The 17,623-nt window shown below is 46.0% G+C and overlaps 3 protein-coding genes across 3 annotated transcripts; 1 reads left to right on the forward strand and 2 right to left on the reverse strand.

The window, feature by feature from the left end:
* LOC8081779 (DIMBOA UDP-glucosyltransferase BX8) lies at positions 1,804-3,731 on the forward strand. Its single transcript, XM_002459545.2, has 2 exons — positions 1,804-2,450; positions 2,542-3,731. Exons 1-2 carry the CDS (start codon positions 1,946-1,948, stop codon positions 3,429-3,431), a joined length of 1,395 nt encoding a protein of 464 aa, XP_002459590.1. The 5' UTR covers positions 1,804-1,945; the 3' UTR covers positions 3,432-3,731.
* On the reverse strand, positions 8,387-8,860 carry LOC110432600. The gene has a single exon (XM_021453357.1). It carries the CDS (start codon positions 8,858-8,860, stop codon positions 8,387-8,389), a length of 474 nt encoding a protein of 157 aa, XP_021309032.1.
* Positions 10,957-11,612, reverse strand: LOC8069143. Its single transcript, XM_002461682.2, has one exon. The coding sequence runs from the start codon at positions 11,544-11,546 to the stop codon at positions 11,181-11,183; it is 366 nt and encodes a 121-aa protein (XP_002461727.1). The 5' UTR covers positions 11,547-11,612; the 3' UTR covers positions 10,957-11,180.

The raw sequence follows: 17,623 nt of genomic DNA on the forward strand, positions 1-17,623 counted from the left end.
TCCAGCGCCTTGGGCCGCCCCGCATCTGCACGCCTTGCAGCTGCCATGAACCCCTCTGGCTCACGGCACGCCCTCCTGTGCCAACGAGCGCAACGACGCCCCGCCACAGCCGAGGCCACGACCTTCCCCTTCCCCGGGACAGGGGTCGGCGGAGAAGAGTCCTCGTCAGAGTAATCCTCCGAGTCACTGAGGGCAACCCACCCCTCAGGACCACGGGCGAGGACAAACTCTCTGAGGAGGCCCAGTGATTCATCGAAGAACTCTTCCGACGGCGGCAGATCTGAATCAGCAACCTCAGCCCACACAGCGCGACTAGGCGAACCGCCCTCCATCAGGGCAGCCGGCGGCGGAGGCAGCAGGCGTTGGTGGCTTAGATCTGGAGCAGCGCACGGGGGGGGGAGGCTTGGGGAGAAAGGCTGCGGGAAGGCCAGGAAGGGTGGCCGAGGACGGCGGAGCTAGAGCAGCACCGGGGGCGGGGGGTGACGGCGGCGGGGACGCTCCTCTCACACTTGTTCTGATATTCTCGGTACTAATCATATTCTCGTCCTTAGTACAGGTTGCCCTGCTGAGTGACAACAAGAGGGAGGGGATCTCGGAGTTGATGAGGGCGATGGACGAGATGAAGAAGGCCGCAAAGGTTGATTTATGCCACCTTGAATTTGTTCTGTCTCCGGTCATAGGAGCGAAAAGTTTCCCTCAGTTCACCCTGGTTCCTTTCAATATGGAAAATACTGCACCTAGTGATCAGAGAGTTCCCATCACCGAAGTTCCTCCTGTTCCTGCTTCAGCTATACCTTTGGACACAGTTTCAATCTTCGGTTGTGGGTAAAATGGTGTAAAACCTTTTTCGATGTCTATGATATTGATCCTCATCTCTGGGTTAAGGTCGCGTCGATGCACTTAGTTCGATCAGCTGCTCTCTGAATTTGAATTCGGATGCTTTTTATTCTTGCTGTTTCTAATAGATTCGACAAAGATGAGCATAACCACCTACTCAAGCACTTCTTTCATACTAAGCAAACTGCAACTGTTTCAGAATCTGTTGAGCCAAAAGTTGGTGCACAATGTCACTTAACTGCTCAACAGATTCTGAAAGCTGTGGAGCTGCGGAGCTGTTCGGCCGTACCGTTGAGGATCCCATCGATGTCACTTAACTGTTCAACTGATTCAGTCATAACCAATAGATTTGTCGATGGCCTGAGCGGGAGCCACCCACGGCCGCCCTCGTCGGCTCCCATCATCAACACGTTCGACTAACGTCAAACATATATAGTAAGTAGTCCTATGCTACTATGGCCTTGTTTAGTTCCAAAAAATTTTACAAAATCGACACGGTAGCACTTTCGTTTGTATTTGATAAAAATTGTCCAATCATAGACTAAATAGGCTCAAAAGATTCGTCTCGTCAATTTCGACCAAACTGTGCAATTAGTTTTTATTTTCATCTATATTTAATACTCCATGCATGTGTCCAAAGATTCGATGTGACGGGGAATCTGAAAAATTTTGCAAAATTTTTTGGAAACTAAACAAGGCCTATTCAGGTCTTGTTTAGTTGACAAAAATTTTGGATTTTAGGTGCTGTAGCAATTTCGTTTGTTTGTAACAAATATTGTCTAATTATAGACTAATTAAGGTTAAAAGATTCATCTCGCAATTTACAGTCAAACTGTGTAATTAGTTTTTATTTTTATCTAAATTTAATATTCCATACATATACTGTAAAATTTAAAGTAACGGAGAATCTTGAATTTTTTTTAAACTAAACAAGGCCTCAGCTGTTGAACCTTTGTGTCCTTGTCGCTTGTCGGGTCGGGTGCATGCATCACCTTAAAATACACTGTTCGCATCCAAAGACAAATACTGACCGATGGGCCTACGACTTTGAAAAATTTGATATCACTAACTGGTGAGCTTCTCAGCTACCATCACTCTGCCGGCGGCAATGGCCGGACAAGAAGAGCATCGCGACGGCAGCTCCCACCGCCGCCAAGTCGTCCTCTTCTCCCTGCCATTCCAGGGCCACCTGAACCCCATGCTCAAGCTCGCGGCGGTCCTCCACGCTCATGGCCTCGGAGTCACCGTCCTCCACACGGACTTCAACGCTCCGGACCCCGCGCGCCACCCGGAGCTCACCTTCGTCCCCATCCACGAGACGCTCCGAGACGAGGCCACCTCCCCGGACTCCGACATCCTCGCGAAGCTGCTGTCCCTGAACGCCGCCTGCGAGGCGCCCTTCCGGCAGGCCCTCGCGTCGCTGCTGCTGCTGCGGCGGCGGCGCGGCCACGACGTCGCGTGCGCGGTGGTCGACGGGCAGTGCTACGCCGCGCTGCGCGCCGCCGGCCAGCTCGGCGTCCCCGTGCTCGCGCTCCGGACGGACAGCGCCGCCGCGCTGCGCAACATGCTCGCGTACCCGCGCCTGCGCGACGCCGGCTACCTTCCCGTCAAAGGCAAGCAAATTACTCTCCTTTCCACCCCAACTGGGATTTCGCGAGCTCACCGTCACGCAGTCAGGAACTCAGGCGTTGACCTGACCTGCAGAGGAGCAGCTGGATGAGGCGGTGCCGGACCTGGAGCCGCTCCGCGTGCGAGACCTGATCCGCGTCGACGGCTGCGGCGTAGACGAGATGTGCAGCTTCGTCGCCGGCGTCGCCGACGCCACTGGAGCCTCGGTGTCCGGCATCGTCATCAACACGTTCGAGGCGATCGAGGCGTCGGAGCTCGCCAAGATCCGGCGAGAGCTGCCCCTCCCTGCCTTCGCCATCGGCCCCCTGCACTTGCTGTCGTCGTCCCAGGATTCGGCGGAGCAGAGCCTGTACACTCCCGACCTCAGCTGCCTGGCTTGGCTGGACGCGCAGCCGGCGGCGCGCTCCGTCCTGTACGTGAGCCTCGGGAGCCTGGCCTGCGTCGACCGCGGCGTGTTCGAGGAGATGGCGTGGGGGCTGGCCGGAAGCGGTGTGCCGTTCCTGTGGGTTGTCCGGCCGGGCTCGGTCACCGGCACCGGCGGCGGCGGCGGCGAGGAGGTTCCACCATTGCCGGACGGGTTCAACGAGGAGGTCAGGAACAGAGGGAAGATCGTCACTTGGGCTCCGCAAAGAGAGGTCTTGGCGCACGCCGCCATTGGTGCGTTCTGGACGCACTGTGGATGGAACTCGATACTGGAGAGCGTCTGCGGAGGCGTGCCCATGCTTGTGCAGCCATGCTTCGCGGACCAGATGGTGAACGCGAGATACGTCACGCGTGAGTGGGGCGTTGGGATGGAGGTCGGGGAAGAGATTGAGAGGGAGACGGTCGCCAAGGTGGTGACCAAAGTGATGGTTGGGGAAGATGGACCTCTGATGAGGGAGAAGGCGCGCCGTCTGCAGATGCAGGCATCTGCTGCTACTAGCTCGGCCATGGACGGCCTAGTCCAGTACGTATTGTCCCTGTGAACAGAGAACATGTCAGAAATTTGATCGAGTCGGCATGAATTGCAAGGTAATCAAGATCTGTTTGCAAATTCGTCGATTAAGGTTTTTTTTTTCTCTCGAGCAGGCCGTAGCCTGTTTTTTGTGGAATAATGTAATGTGTCGTGGTCTCCAACTGTGAGCAAACTGAGATTGAAGGAAAGTAGTGTGTCTGCTTGGGTGCCCGAGAAGAGGGTTGCAGGGTTGGAATTGTTAGAATAAATGGGCTTGGCCCAATAGAAATTCAAACGTTCCCATAAAAAAAATCTCAAAACCTATTTAATATTTATGCGAGCAAGAGAGAGGGAGTGAGAACCTTTAGTCTCACTCTCACCTTGTATAAAAAGTAGAGATATCCATGCATAAGTACATAAATCCTCTCCACTTCCTCAAGTCTTGTGTGAGAACACACATGTATTTTCATTTGCCTTGCTTCATGGGGCAAAGGGCATGGGCACGCGACACTTGGTGTATGGTCCTCCGAAACCCAGCTCTTTGCCTTGTGGGGGCACAACCTCTTTATGCAATTTAAGTTTTTGGTTATTCGTCATGCCAAAACACATCTAATCCAGCTATAGTTTTTATCTCTTTTCGTTGCTTGCTGCATTGCCACCAGTCTTTCCATCACGAGCTCCTGTGTGTACTGGCGATCAGGAGAGCAAGTCTCCAAAACCCTTGTCTCTGTGATACTGCACCAGGAGAGGATGAATATGGTTTTAGGGATGCACTTTTCGTGTGATTGCTCCCTATAAAATGAGGGAGAACGAGATAACCCTCGGGGTCTCTTGGCTGCATGTTAATATAGGTGAGGAAACGCCCCTCACGTGGCTTACAAGATAGATTACAATCTGTAGGTTGTTAGCAACTAACTACCTATACATACTCTAGCTGAACAATATGCTAACAACCTTGTTACAAAGATCCAGCCGAAGATACAGCCGAACTATAACAAACTCTATTTTTAACACTCCCCTCAATCTTAGCCACTAACAAGGCCAAGATTGCTTCTAAACTGTTGCATCTTGACTGCAGATATCGCCTTAGTGAAACCGTCTGCAAGCTGATCGGCAGAATTTATAAACCGGATATCAAGTAACTTGTTTGCCACCCGTTCACGGACAAAGTGGAAATCAATCTCTATATGTTTCGTTCGTGCATGGAAAACAGGATTTGCTGATAGGTATTTGGCACCAAGATTATCACACCACAATCTTGCTGAGGAGGGATGCTGGATGCGCAACTCTGCTAGTAGTTTCTGTACCCACATCATCTCAGCAGTGGCATTTGCTAGCGCTTTATATTCAGCCTCAGTACTGGACCGGGAGACTGTCGCCTGTTTTCTTGCCATCCACGAGACAAGATTAGCACCAACGAACACAGCAAAACCACCTGTAGACCGACGATCATCTCCGACGATCATCTACACAACCGGCCCAATCAGCGTCAAAGAATGCACTGACCAGAGTTGAACCAGATCGTCTGATCTTTAGCCCCATTTTAACAGTTCCACTGATATATCGCAAAATTCTTTTAACCGCGCTCCAATGAACTGTTGTAGGGGCATGAAGGTATTGACACACCTTATTGACAGCAAATGAAATGTCTGGCCGAGTAAGAGTGAGGTACTGCAATGCACCTACCACACTCCTATATCGTGTAGAGTCATCAGGCCCGAGAGGATCCCCTATATTAAGGCTGAGCTTCTCAGTGGAGGAAAGAGGTGTGTCCACCGCCTTGGCTCTGTCCATGCCTGAGCGGGATAGCACATCTGCCGCATAGCGCTCCTGAGATAAAACAAGTCCATCCGAAACTCGATTGACCTCAATGCCTAAGAAATAGTGTAAATCAGCCAAGTCCTTGAGAGCAAAGTCACGCTGCAGATCTCTTAGCAATGCCTCGGTTGCTTGAGAAGAGGAACTGGCAACAATAATATCATCCACATAGACAAGAACAAACATGTTGAATCCGCCATGGTTATAGAAAAACAGTGAGGTGTCGGCTTTGGATGCCACGAAACCAAGCGACTCCAACCTCTGACGCAGCCTGGCATACCAAGCTCTTGGAGCCTGCTTCAAACCATAGAGTGCTTTATCGAGTTTGCAAACATATGTAGAATGAATAGAATCTACATACCCTGGAGGCTGTTGCATGTAGACTTCCTCTTCTAAGAGACCATGAAGGAAGGCATTTTGAACATCAAGTTGTCGAAGAGACCATCCTTTGGATACAGCAATGGACAGAATAAGACGGATAGTTACAGCCTTAACAACTGGGCTAAATGTTTCTTCATAATCTATACCATATTGTTGTTTAAACCCTTTGGCAACTAATCGTGCCTTGTATCAATCAACAGTTCCATCTGCTTTGCGCTTGATCTTATAGACCCATTTGCAACCAACAATGTTTTTCCCTTTAGGGCGAGGCACAAGATGCCATGTCTTATTTTTCATCAATGCTTGATATTCATTGTCCATAGCCGTGACCCAATGCTTATGACCGAGAGCTTCTTCTAAGGTTGTCGGTTCTCTTGTTGGAGCTTTCACATGCATACACCAACGAACAGTGCCATCAGTACGTAATTTAGGCTTTGAAATACCTTGCGAGAGACGTGTGGATGGCCACTGGGACATAGAGATCGTAGGAGCAACCTCCGTAGCCACAGCCGTAGAGGATCCAGTGGCAAGGATCTCTGTTGGCGTCGGCATCGACGTAGCGTCTCCCCCCATGGGATCAATCTGTGGCATAGAACTCGGAGGCGTGGAGAGATGTGGCGCAGCAATGGTGACAGACGATCTCGCGCTGGTAGCCGGATCAGCAGCGGAAGCAGAGCCGTTTGCCACCAATCCCGAAGACGATGTGATCGGACCGCCTGCTGCGCCGCCGTGCGCTGGGGTAGGAGAATCCACCTAGAGGCGCGCGCTGTCTCCAGCCGGGGAGCACATAAGATATCCCGACATGGTGGCGCTGTTCAACCCTGTTTCTTCTCCATTTAGAGGAGGATTTTCACCTGCATTTTCTGCAACATCAAAGGAACTAGAGGAGCTATTAGATGACGCAGGAGAAGGCAGATGCTGGTGCAGCGAATTTACGTTCCCAAGGCTAGTAGATGAGGAAAACAGGTCTGGTAGAAGCTCAATGTCTTTACGGAGTCTAGCTCCGACATTAGGGTGCAGTGATGCAAAGGGAAAAACGTGCTCATCGAACACAACATCGCAGGAGATATAGACATGCCCACTATTAGGATCAAGGCACTTGTAGCCTTTGTGAAGAGAGCTATAGCCAAGGAAGACACATTGTGTGGAGCGGAAAGCTAACTTCCGAGAATTGTATGGCCGGAGATTGGGCCACACGGCGCACCCAAAAGTGCGAAGGAAATTATAGTCGGGTTTTTGTTTGAGCAGTCTTTCAAACAGAGACTCCATCTATAACTTTAGACGGTAGTCTATTGATGAGATACACGGCAGTGGAAGCTGCTTCGTCCCAGAATTTTAGGGGTATGGACGCATGCGCAAGAAGAGTGAGGGCCATTTCAACTATGTGACGGTGTTTGCGTTCTGCCGAGCCGTTTTGTTGATGGGCATGGGGACAAGAAACTTGGTGAGTGATCCCTACGCGTTTAAAGAAGGAGTGCAGGGCTTGATACTCGCCACCCCAGTCAGTTTGGATAGCTTGTATCTTGCGGCCGAATTGTCTTTCTACCAGACTTTGAAATTCATGAAAAATAGAAAAAACTTCTGACTTGTGTCACAACAAATAGAGCCAAGTGAATTTACTATGATCATCAATAAAACTAACATAGTATGAGTATCTTCCAACTAAACTAGGAGCAGGGCCCCATACATCTGAAAAGACTAGATCCATTGGACTAGCTGACACACTGGTGGATTTGGGATATGACAATTGATGACTCTTGCCTTGCTGGCAAGCGTCACAAACTCTATCATTATTTGACTCATGAATAAAAGGAAGCCTATGGTGATCTAGGACATGCTTCACAACACGCGGGGATGCATGACCAAGGCGATGATGCCACAGGGACACTGGAACTTTGGAGGCGCCAAGCGCCTGTTTATTCGATGGAGATGGTGACGCTGAATGCAACGGGTAGAGGCCGCCCCTACATCTGCCTCTGTGAAGAGTTCTCTTTGTCCCCTGTTCCTTAATCAAGAAGTGATCCGGATGAAACTCAACATAAACATTGTTATCCTTGGCAAAGCAATTAATTGAGCAAAGGCTTTTATGTGCTTGGGGAACATGAAGAACATGATTAAGATGAAAAGATCTACTAGGGGAACATAAAGTGCTGTGACCAACATTAGCAATCTCCATACCTGCACCGTCGGCAGCATGAATCTGGTCACCACCGTGATACTTGTTGCGCATCGTCAAGCGTTCCAGATCACCTGTGATGTGATCCGTAGCCCTAGAATCCATGTACCAATTCGTATCTACACCGTACGAACTAGGAGTGGCCGAAGATGCACTCTTTTGTGGCGGTCCATTGTAGTTGGAGTCGAACCTCTTGTAGCAGCGATGAGCGGGATGTCCTTCTTTGCCACAAATCTGGCAGAACACACCTGGCTGGAAGTTGCGACCGTGGCCGCTGCCCCCATTGCCGCTGCTGCCGCCACCGCGGCCGCGGCCGCCATTGCCACGGCCAAGGCCTCCATGGCTACCACCTCGAGTCTTGGAGGAGTCGGGGCAGCCGTTCCTGGTGGCGGAGTTTGCGGAGTGACCGCCTGTCGGTGGGTTTAACCCTTTGCGCTGCTCATGCGCGATGAGTTGCGCATACAACTCGGGTATGGTGATGGGTTCCACCCTGGTGGTGATGGAGGTGACCACATTGTCGAAGTCGTCGTCGAGGCCGGTGAGGATGTACGTGACGAGGTCGTCGTCATCAAGTTTCTTCCCCGCCGCAGCCATGTCGTCCGCTAGCCCTTTCATCTTTTGCCAAAATAATCAGCAATGGAGGAGGAGCCCTTGGACACAGTAGCAAGGGCCATGCGGGTGGAGATGATCCAAGCGCGGGACTGGCTGGCATGATGGGCCTGGATGGCTGCCCAAAGCTCAGACGCAGTAGTGGCAGCGGAGACCTGAGAGAAAACCTCCCTCGACAATGACGAGAAGAGGGAGCTGAGGACTTGCTGGTCCTGAGTAACCCACGTTTCATACGCCAGATTGGGTTGAGGATCGGGTGTCTTGTCGGTGGTGGGATCAGCGTCGCCTTGAAGGTACGCCGCGGGAGGGACAGCATCCGGGCGGATGTATTTGCCGAATTGGGCGCCATTGATGGTGGAGGAGACCTGGGCAAACCACATGTTGTAGTTGCCGCGACCAAGCTTCTCAGAGACGGGTGGAAGGAAGCCAAAGGTGAAGGCCGGGGAGCTGGTGGCGGCGGAGCTGGACGTGGCCATCTGTTGGATCTACTCCGGTAGGAGAAAAAAAGCTCGATACCATGTAAAATGAGGGAGAACGAGATGACCCTCGGGGTCTCTCGGCTGCATGTTAATATTGGTGAGGAAACGCCCCTCACGTGGCTTACAAGATAGATTACAATCTGTAGGTTGTTAGCAACTAACTACCTATACATACTCTAGCTGAACAATATGCTAACAACCGTGTTACAAAGATCCAGCCGAAGATACAGCCGAACTATAACAAACTCTATTTTAACACTCCCAACTTCCATGGAAGGGTCGTCTTCCATCCAAGTCAGGCAGTGGTATATCCTAACGTATTCGTCGTCAACTGCTCTGATCTCTTCCTCCACCACTCATCAACAACTTTGTACCACCATCAACGACAGCATCTCCACCACCAGTAACGTTGTCTCCCTCTGCAAACGAAAGGTACACCCCGTGATCCAATGCCGCTGTTTATATTGTTAAATCTAACTAGTATGCAAACAATGCTCATACTAGTATTTGTGTTTATGTTGTTTAATTTAACTAATATGCTAGCAATGCTGACACTAGTATCTAAGTTTGTCATGATTTATGTTCTAGTTTTAATTTGCAAATACTTTCTCAACATGAAGTTGGAGTGGCGCCTCAACGTTGATGATATTTAGCATCAGGGAGCACAAGGACAAGAGGCACGACAAGTCATGGTCACACGGAGCCCGGAGTGGCCCAAGGGGAGGGACAGTTCCCACAACGCGGAAGTGCCTGACCTCATGGGTGCTGACGTATGATGGTCAAAGAGAACAATATCCGAGTGGCGCGACGTGGGTGGTAGGGCTAGCATCTACATGTCTCTCCATTTGCGGCCGATGTAGGGGACAATGATGCAGATCTCGGTGTGTCAGCAAGGGCGATGATGCGGTTGGTGTGGTGCTGCATGTTATGGTTATCGACGTCGTAGGCAATCCTGAGGGTGTCCACCGTGCACCTAGACCCCTCCAACGCACGGCGACCGAGGGAGCCACGGAGGCCGTCAAGTAGGTCATCGTGGATGATGCGGAGGAGAACATCCTCGCCCTCACTTTTGGTATTTCTTATGCTCAACTAGATGTATCCGCAAACGCACAGAATATACTATTACAGGACTTCACCAAGGAATATTCTAAGAGATATCAATGTTTACCACAACTTATTAGTACCAAATAGTGTAGAGGGGTAATCGAATATTGTTAGGAAGGATCGATGAAACAAGTTCAAGATCGCTAAAGAATATCTTAGTAAGGTGTAGTTAGGTGGGAGGACAATGAGAGAGTATGATTCCTATGGTGCTAACTCTACTTCTATGGATTTGTCTTAATCACACAATTGTAAGATATAGATTGATCCACACAATAGGTATACTAGGCGATAGGTGAGCTAAAACTCCTACTGGTTAGTTCCTTATAAACCTTGATAATATACTTTTTAAGATTTTCCTGTCCTTCAATATAGCAATTAGATGGAAGTAATGTGTGTTATTATCTCTCAAGGACATTATTCACCTTATTAGGCCTTAATTTGAAAATTTAAAATTTCCTATTATCTAAGTAGCCAAGTCAATTGATCTCAAACAAGAGCAAAGGTTGTCTCGCTCTGGGTTCACAAATCTCAGGCTTACTTCAAGTCAAGCTCACTCATAGTTGTTTGTAAGTTTTATTTTTGTGCTTTGTAACCTTCGGTATAGTGCTGTCCACGCTCACAAATTTGTGTGCAAAGCACTTACTTTTGTCCGTTCACTAGCAGTTTATTCCATGTTTAAAGGACGCGGTCACAGAAATCGTCAGGTAAATCATCGTAGTTCTAATTTGTTTTCCATTAATTCCTTCAAAAAGTTGGTATCCCTCCCCTATCGAGGCCGGGTTTGCACGGTCACCAGTCTTGAACAGGACGAGTGACTGAACGGATGCAGTGATCGCAAAAAAAATATAGCGTTTGGCTAGCTGCTTTACGGATGCTCACTTACACTCGTGTGTTTGGTTCGAGAAACACTTTTTGTATTCAGTTTGTGGAAGGAATGAGTTGATCTATCACCACCTCATGGCTCACAAGCTGATAGTACCAAAAATTCATAAGATAAACTCACGATACATCACCTCATAAAGTGTATATATATATATAGGGTGACTCCACGGACCAAACACGCCATAAGAAATTGTCTCAACGAACCAAACTCAGGTACATCATATCCATGGCAAGCCGAAAGGATAGAACAGTAACAAGTGAACAATGTGAAACAAAAAGCACACACGTACACGAAAACAAAAAAATACGAGCTGGAAACGCGCGGTTGCTACTAGCACTTGAGTGTCTTGAAGCATGGGAGGCGCTGCAGCTCGGCCAGCTTCACCGACGGTGGAGCCTGCTCATCCTTGGAGCATTTGCGTCCATGGTGGCGATGCAGACTACAGGGCAGCGCCACCTCCCGCTTCAGCTGGCAGAGGCACTTGCGGCTCTCGACCACGCTGCAGCACTGCCCGCGGATCTCCGAACGGGCCAGGCAGTTGGTGAAGTACGTGATTTGCGTCTGGCAGCTCTCTGGGGCGGGCGCGCCGCCGCCGCCGCCGCCGCCGGAGTAATAATCCGCCGTAGCCGGTGCGGCGGCAACAGCGCAGACGACGACGGCGACGGCAAGGAAAGCGGCGAGCTTCGCTGGGTCCATGGGGGGATAGTGTGGGACTCTCTTAGCTTAGCATGGGCTGACGAGTGCTCAGCTCACCATGCCGGCCCTGCCTCCTTTCATATAGACGGTGCTGTGTGGACGGTAGCGGCAGCAGGTAACGTGCACGACCATGTGGTAGCTGTGGATGCTGTCTATTATCACACACTAATTTAGTTGTTTCTGCAGCGAAGTAGACAAAAGCTAGCTAGAATCTTGCATAGCTAGTGATCAGAGCATGTGTGTGTATATCTTGCTGTCTATTGTATGAAGCTGCGCAAATTGGAATGATGAATTTTGTAGGGTTTCTGCCTTAAAGGTCGAATTTTAGTTGTAGTCAAATTAAAAAGAAATTTCAGCAAGTGGAATCGAAAAATCAATCAAAAGGGAAAAAAAAATGGAAGGACACCTGTGGGCAGCCAGCCAATCACAAGGGCTCGCCTTCTCCACTTGCATGATGGGCTGGATAGGGAACGGGCGGCGCTGCTCTAGTATGGCCTTGTTTAGGCGTTGTTTACTTCGCAAAAATTTTCATGATTTTCGTCACATCGAATCTTTAGTCGTATGCATGAAGTATTAAATATAAACGAAAATAAAAACTAATTGCACAGTTTACCTGTAATTTGTGAGATGAATCTTTTGAGCCTAGTTACTCTATAATTGGACAATATTTGTCAAATAAAGACGAAAGTGCTACAGTACCCAAAAACCAAAATTTTGCAAACTAAACAAGGCCTTAGTTGGAGTACGAAAAGTTTTTGGATGTCACATCGAATATTTTGTAGGATGTCAGGAGGATTATTCGGATACTAATAAAAAATAATTACATAACTCGCTTGAAAACTGAGAAACGAATTTATTAAGCTTAATTAATTAATCATGAGCACATGTAAGGTTACTGTAGCACTTAAGGCTAATCATGAGCTAACTAGGCTTAAAAGATTCGTCTCGTGATTTCTAACCAAACTATGTAATTAGTTTATTTTTTATCTATATTTAATACTCCATACATGTGTCCAAAGATTCGATGTGATGGATAAAAACTTTTTGAGGTGGGAATTAAACAAGGCCTAGTACCTAGAAATTTTAATAATATAAATTAAGAGAAAACATAAAAGACACATGTATCCTTATTTTATTTTCTAATCAGATACTATCATCAATATAATTAGTGGTGATTGATTGTTAAATAAAAAGTATTTAATGTAAATTTAGGTTTTATCCTCATAATGCATTACATTTAATGATAATTTTTTTAATGATAGAATGTACTTTATTACCAGACGGAGGAGGGAGTATACTAAAATAATGCGTCTATAATGCTAATCACCATATTTAGAGTCTATTTGCTTAAGCTTATCTGTCAAATCTGTCAGTCATTTAACATGTTTTTCTCTCACAATAAATCAGTAAATAGTACTTTCTGTTATGGCTTTTCAGCCAAAGAAGAGACTTCTTATATTGGGTGGCTTTTGCTTGTTTGGTTGGATGATAGGACGAGCCATTTTTCCTTTGGTTAGTTCTTAGATGAATGAGAGTGAATGGAATGAGAATACTTGACTTATTGTATTTATATTATTTAACTTGACTTATTGTATTTATATTATTTAAAAATAATAACTGATTATACACTAATAAAATGCACTAACACTAATTTTCTCATGGCAGTGGCCAATTACAAATAAAATATATTAATTAGCACCACTATTATCCTAATTAGCTTACAGAACATGCACTCACAGATTAACACTTATTAAAATTAATCTTGTCATTATAATTACTAAGCAATAGTGTGTAACATACTAATAATCCTTAATTGTTTACTATGATAGAGATTAGAAAACATTAATGTGCTCGCCAGCTTTTTTTGTGGCGGGACATTTAGGCTCCGTTTAGTTCTCCTTGCTAAATTTTAGCTAGCTAAAATTATTTTAGCTACTCTTGGGTGACTAATGGAACTAAACTATTTTAGCTCTTTTTAGTCAATGTGTTTGGAACTTTTTAGCTACTAAAGTGACTAAAGTTTAGCTAATTAAAATTTAGCAAGAGAGGATCCAACAGGGCCTTAGCATCGAGAACAATGTTCTCATCACCAATAAAGGCGGACTCAAATTCGGTGACCACGTAACTTTTGGCCATCTAACCACCGCCCAAACATCAAGATTCGCATTAGGTTCTCATCCCAAATCCTGACGCTTGTGCTGCAGCTGCTCTCCCGCACCCCCCACCCCACCCTGCTCTCCGCCGGCCCTTCGCGCTGCTCTCTCGTGCCGATCCTTGCTGCATGCCATGGAGAAGATGGGGTAGGGCAGGCTGCTTCCACCATGGTTTGTGATGGATTACCGTGTTCATGTAGTTAACTTTTGTATAGAAATCACATACTGTAAACATGGCAGATTCTTCATGTTTATATATAATGAAATCATGATGTCTCATTTTGAGGTATTGTGTCGACAAAACTTGTAAACTTGTGAAGTACTAGAGTCTGGAATACATGGTTTTATTCCTATTGATGTCTGCTTGGGGTTCACGTTGCTGGTTCAATAATCTGGACATAAATCTGATGCGCTTTGAATTATTTTAAATTTGTTTCACACTTGTGGACTTCTGCTTTGAAATTGGAGCACACAAATCTCCAGTGTGCTTGATCTATTTACCAATTGTGTGCTTGTCAAAATGGCTTTATATATTTGTGTGCAAGTCTGATGTATTTTTTGTCATCAGTAAAAAGAATGTTCCGTCTTCAACTAAACTTAGTGATGTTCCAAAGTCTTGTTCTTGTTTAAGTAATGGAATGTCCAAACACAAATCAAGCATACATCAGTAGGAACAAAATCATGCATTTTCACATTCTAGTACTTCACAAGTTTTGTCAACGCGATACCTCAATAATAGCCAGATTGACATTTATGACTGCAATGATCAATTCTTTTAGGAATTCAGGCTAGTCTCTCTAAGGGTGAAAGAGTCTCTCTCAGCTGTTTGATCAATGGATACAAAGCTTCCTGTAGATTACTGTCTCTTTCTCATTTTTTTATCTCTTTTTTTTGTTTCCTAAGCCTCATTTATACGATTTTGGTTAATCTAATAAAGCTTTTTCTATAGGGGCCCCGGCACCTCCAGTTTGCTAAAAAGAAGCTTGTCGAGGACCAGCACCTCCCTGAAGGACGGATGGATCTTCACGCACGGTGCTGGCAGCTCTTTTTTTTTTTTGCCGGGGAGAATGTTCGCTCATGTGTTTGGGCCATGGGCCGCGCAGATATTGTCAATTCTGGGCTTCCATGGGCCGGGCAGACAACATAAACCATTCGGATTCCCTAAAGTGTCCCTGAAACTTGAAAATTTCCCACAGTTACCAGTTCAAGCAATCAAATAAACAAAATGGCGTCACTCCAACTGCAACGTAGCATTTGGTTATTTGGATGCATAATCATGATATTCTTGGCATCGCTGCACTGCAGTAAAAGCAAATGAGAATTAAGAAGCACAGTATCATGGAGAAAGAGGTACAATCATATTTTTTTTTTCACTTTTTCAGTCTCTGATGATGCAAATAAGGATGGCAGCGGGGCGGTTTCGGGTCGGATATCCGCGGGTTTCGGTTCTCGCGGGTTCGGTTTTGGGGATGATTTTTCACCCACGGTTTTCGGGTTCGGGGCCCCGAAACCTATCGGGTTCGGTTTCGGGTTTGGTTTTCCACCCGTGGATATCCAATGGATATCCGAAATGAGTCATTAGAATTAATTTTTATATTTTATAATATGATGATAATAACTTTTTACTTAGATTATGAAATTTATTTTAAGCTAACTCATGAAAATATTTATGTTTTATTGCCTCTTGTTTATACATGTAAATATGTGTATATATATCATGTATATATTTATAGAAAGTCCTTATTGCTATTATTATGTTGACATAGAAAGCGGGTTTCGGGTATCCATTCGGGTTTCGGGTATCCGCGGGTTTGGTTTTGGGGAGGGGTTTTCACCCGAATCGGTGTTCGGTTCGGTTTCGGGTTTCGATTTCGGGTTTCAGGTTCAGGTGCACATAGACTTCACCCGATCCGAACCCGCCCCGTTGCCATCCTTAGATGCAAACATCGATACGGTCACTTAACATGATATGTTAGCACTAATGTGAACGTATGTATTACCAAAGTACTTAGCAAGTGTGGTGACACAATTTTAAGTTATGTAGTTAATCTAAATAATTTTACATATATTGATGGGGAAAATTACAAAAGCATACAAGATCATCTTGTTTATGTTTTTCACTCTCCTCACATTGGGCACATAGCAAGGATAAAGGAAGTTCTAAATCGGGGAAAAGGAAAACCTATCACCCAGTTCATGAATCGCCAAATCTAGACTCTGAGCTTCTTGTTATGAAATGCAAAGGTACCAAAAACATACCATGACCATTTGTGGTACTCCCTCCGTACCCCCAAATAGTTGACATTTTGGGCAACCTTGCTATTTTTCCAAAGGTTGACATTTTGAACCGTAGAGGAGGGAACTTGACGCGACTACCCCTGATGAATCCGTCCGTTAGCATTGAAGGGGCACGTGCCTTTTTCCAAAGGCTGACATTCTGAACCGCAGAGGAGGGAACTTGACGCGACTGCCCCTGATGAATCCGTCCAACTGCTGAACGCTATTTAGTGGATGAGTGGCAGGCACAAGCAAAGAAGGACGTCAACTAATTGGATGGATGAGTGGCGGCCTACCATGCCCCCGCACAAAAAAAAGCGCATCGAGGAGTCGAACCACGACCACTAGCCTCAAGCTAGGAAACACCAGTAATACTATTTAACAAGGGCAAAGCAAGAAAACTAACCCCCTAATTAATAACTCATTGGTTACCACAGATTGTCCTAAACGTCAGCTAATTCGGGTATAGAGGGAATACTGCGTACATTTTCCTACACTCTTGGTAGCTCAACAGGAGGTAGAAGGTCAAGTGCATGTGCCGTTTCTTTACCCCAATTTGGACAACTCAGTAGTCTCTTACAGGCTCTAATGCACACAATAGCTAATTAGAAGGAAATGCTTAACATACTAGAGCCAACGATACTGATAGATCCTTTATAGCACATAGCGTACGGCAGTACCCTTGGCAATGTGTATCAAATGGACTTGTGCTGGGGATCATCGACGTTTACAAAGGGTGGCACACTGAAAGAGACTGTCAATACCAACCCTTAATATAGCTCCAAGGGCAAAGCAACGGGGGGCCATATCTGAGGACGTTGAAGTGACAGTCGTTGGAGTTTCAATCCCTGCCCATCATCATCAGAACCACCACCGTGCATGATGTACAACTGTTCTTCTTCCTCCTCACCGGCGGCCGGGGGGCAACAGAGACTGACACAGGCACACGGGTCCCTGGAACTCCTTCAGGCCTGGCATGATGAAATTGGAACTCGAATCGGGGTCATAGAGGACAGGACAGCCGGCAATCTTTCGGTCCGAACGTTCGGACCGGAGACGCCGTCCGATGATTCCCGCTCAATGATTCCCGCGCGCGTGTGACGGGTTGCCAGGTATGTACGTTATCTTTTTATTTCTTTCCTTTTTTGTTTTTTCTCTCCTTTTCTTTTCTTCTTCTTTTCTTTCTTTTTATGTTTCTTTTATTTTTCCCTCCCGACCGTTGTTGTTAGTTTTCTTCTCTTTTTTTTTTCTTTTTCTTTTTCTTGCTACATTTTCTTTTCTTTAATTTCTTTTCATTTTTTCTTTCTTTTTTTCATTTTATATTCCGTTTGGTTCTTTTTTTATCTTTTTTTTTGTGCTTTATTTTTATTTTCCTTTTTTGTTTTATATTATTCTTTGTTTTGTATCTTTATCTTTTTTCTTATTTTTATTATTTTCTTTGATGTTCACGTGCTGATGTTCTATTTTTTATTTTTTCTTTTGATTTTGTTTTTCCTTTTATTTTTTAAATTATGTTTTCTTTTATTCATGTTTTATTTCTTAATCTTTCTTTGTTTCTTTTCTTTAATTTCTCTTCTTTTTTCTTTCTTTTTTCATTTTATATTCTATTTGGTTCTTTTTCTATTTTTTTGTGCTTTATTTTTATTT

This window comes from Sorghum bicolor, chromosome 2 (genome assembly GCF_000003195.3).
Source record: "Sorghum bicolor cultivar BTx623 chromosome 2, Sorghum_bicolor_NCBIv3, whole genome shotgun sequence".
In the NCBI taxonomy this organism is placed as follows: Eukaryota; Viridiplantae; Streptophyta; class Magnoliopsida; order Poales; family Poaceae; genus Sorghum; species Sorghum bicolor.

Bases quoted from the DNA above. Each gene is read 5' to 3' on its own strand.
- LOC8081779 (XM_002459545.2), top strand. From the start codon at position 1,946: ATGGCCGGACAAGAAGAGCATCGCGACGGCAGCTCCCACCGCCGCCAA. The intron at 2,451-2,541 runs GCAAGCAAATTA...CCTGACCTGCAG, and splicing joins CGGCTACCTTCCCGTCAAAG to AGGAGCAGCTGGATGAGGCG.
- LOC110432600 (XM_021453357.1), bottom strand. From the start codon at position 8,860: ATGGCCACGTCCAGCTCCGCCGCCACCAGCTCCCCGGCCTTCACCTTT.
- LOC8069143 (XM_002461682.2), bottom strand. From the start codon at position 11,546: ATGGACCCAGCGAAGCTCGCCGCTTTCCTTGCCGTCGCCGTCGTCGTC.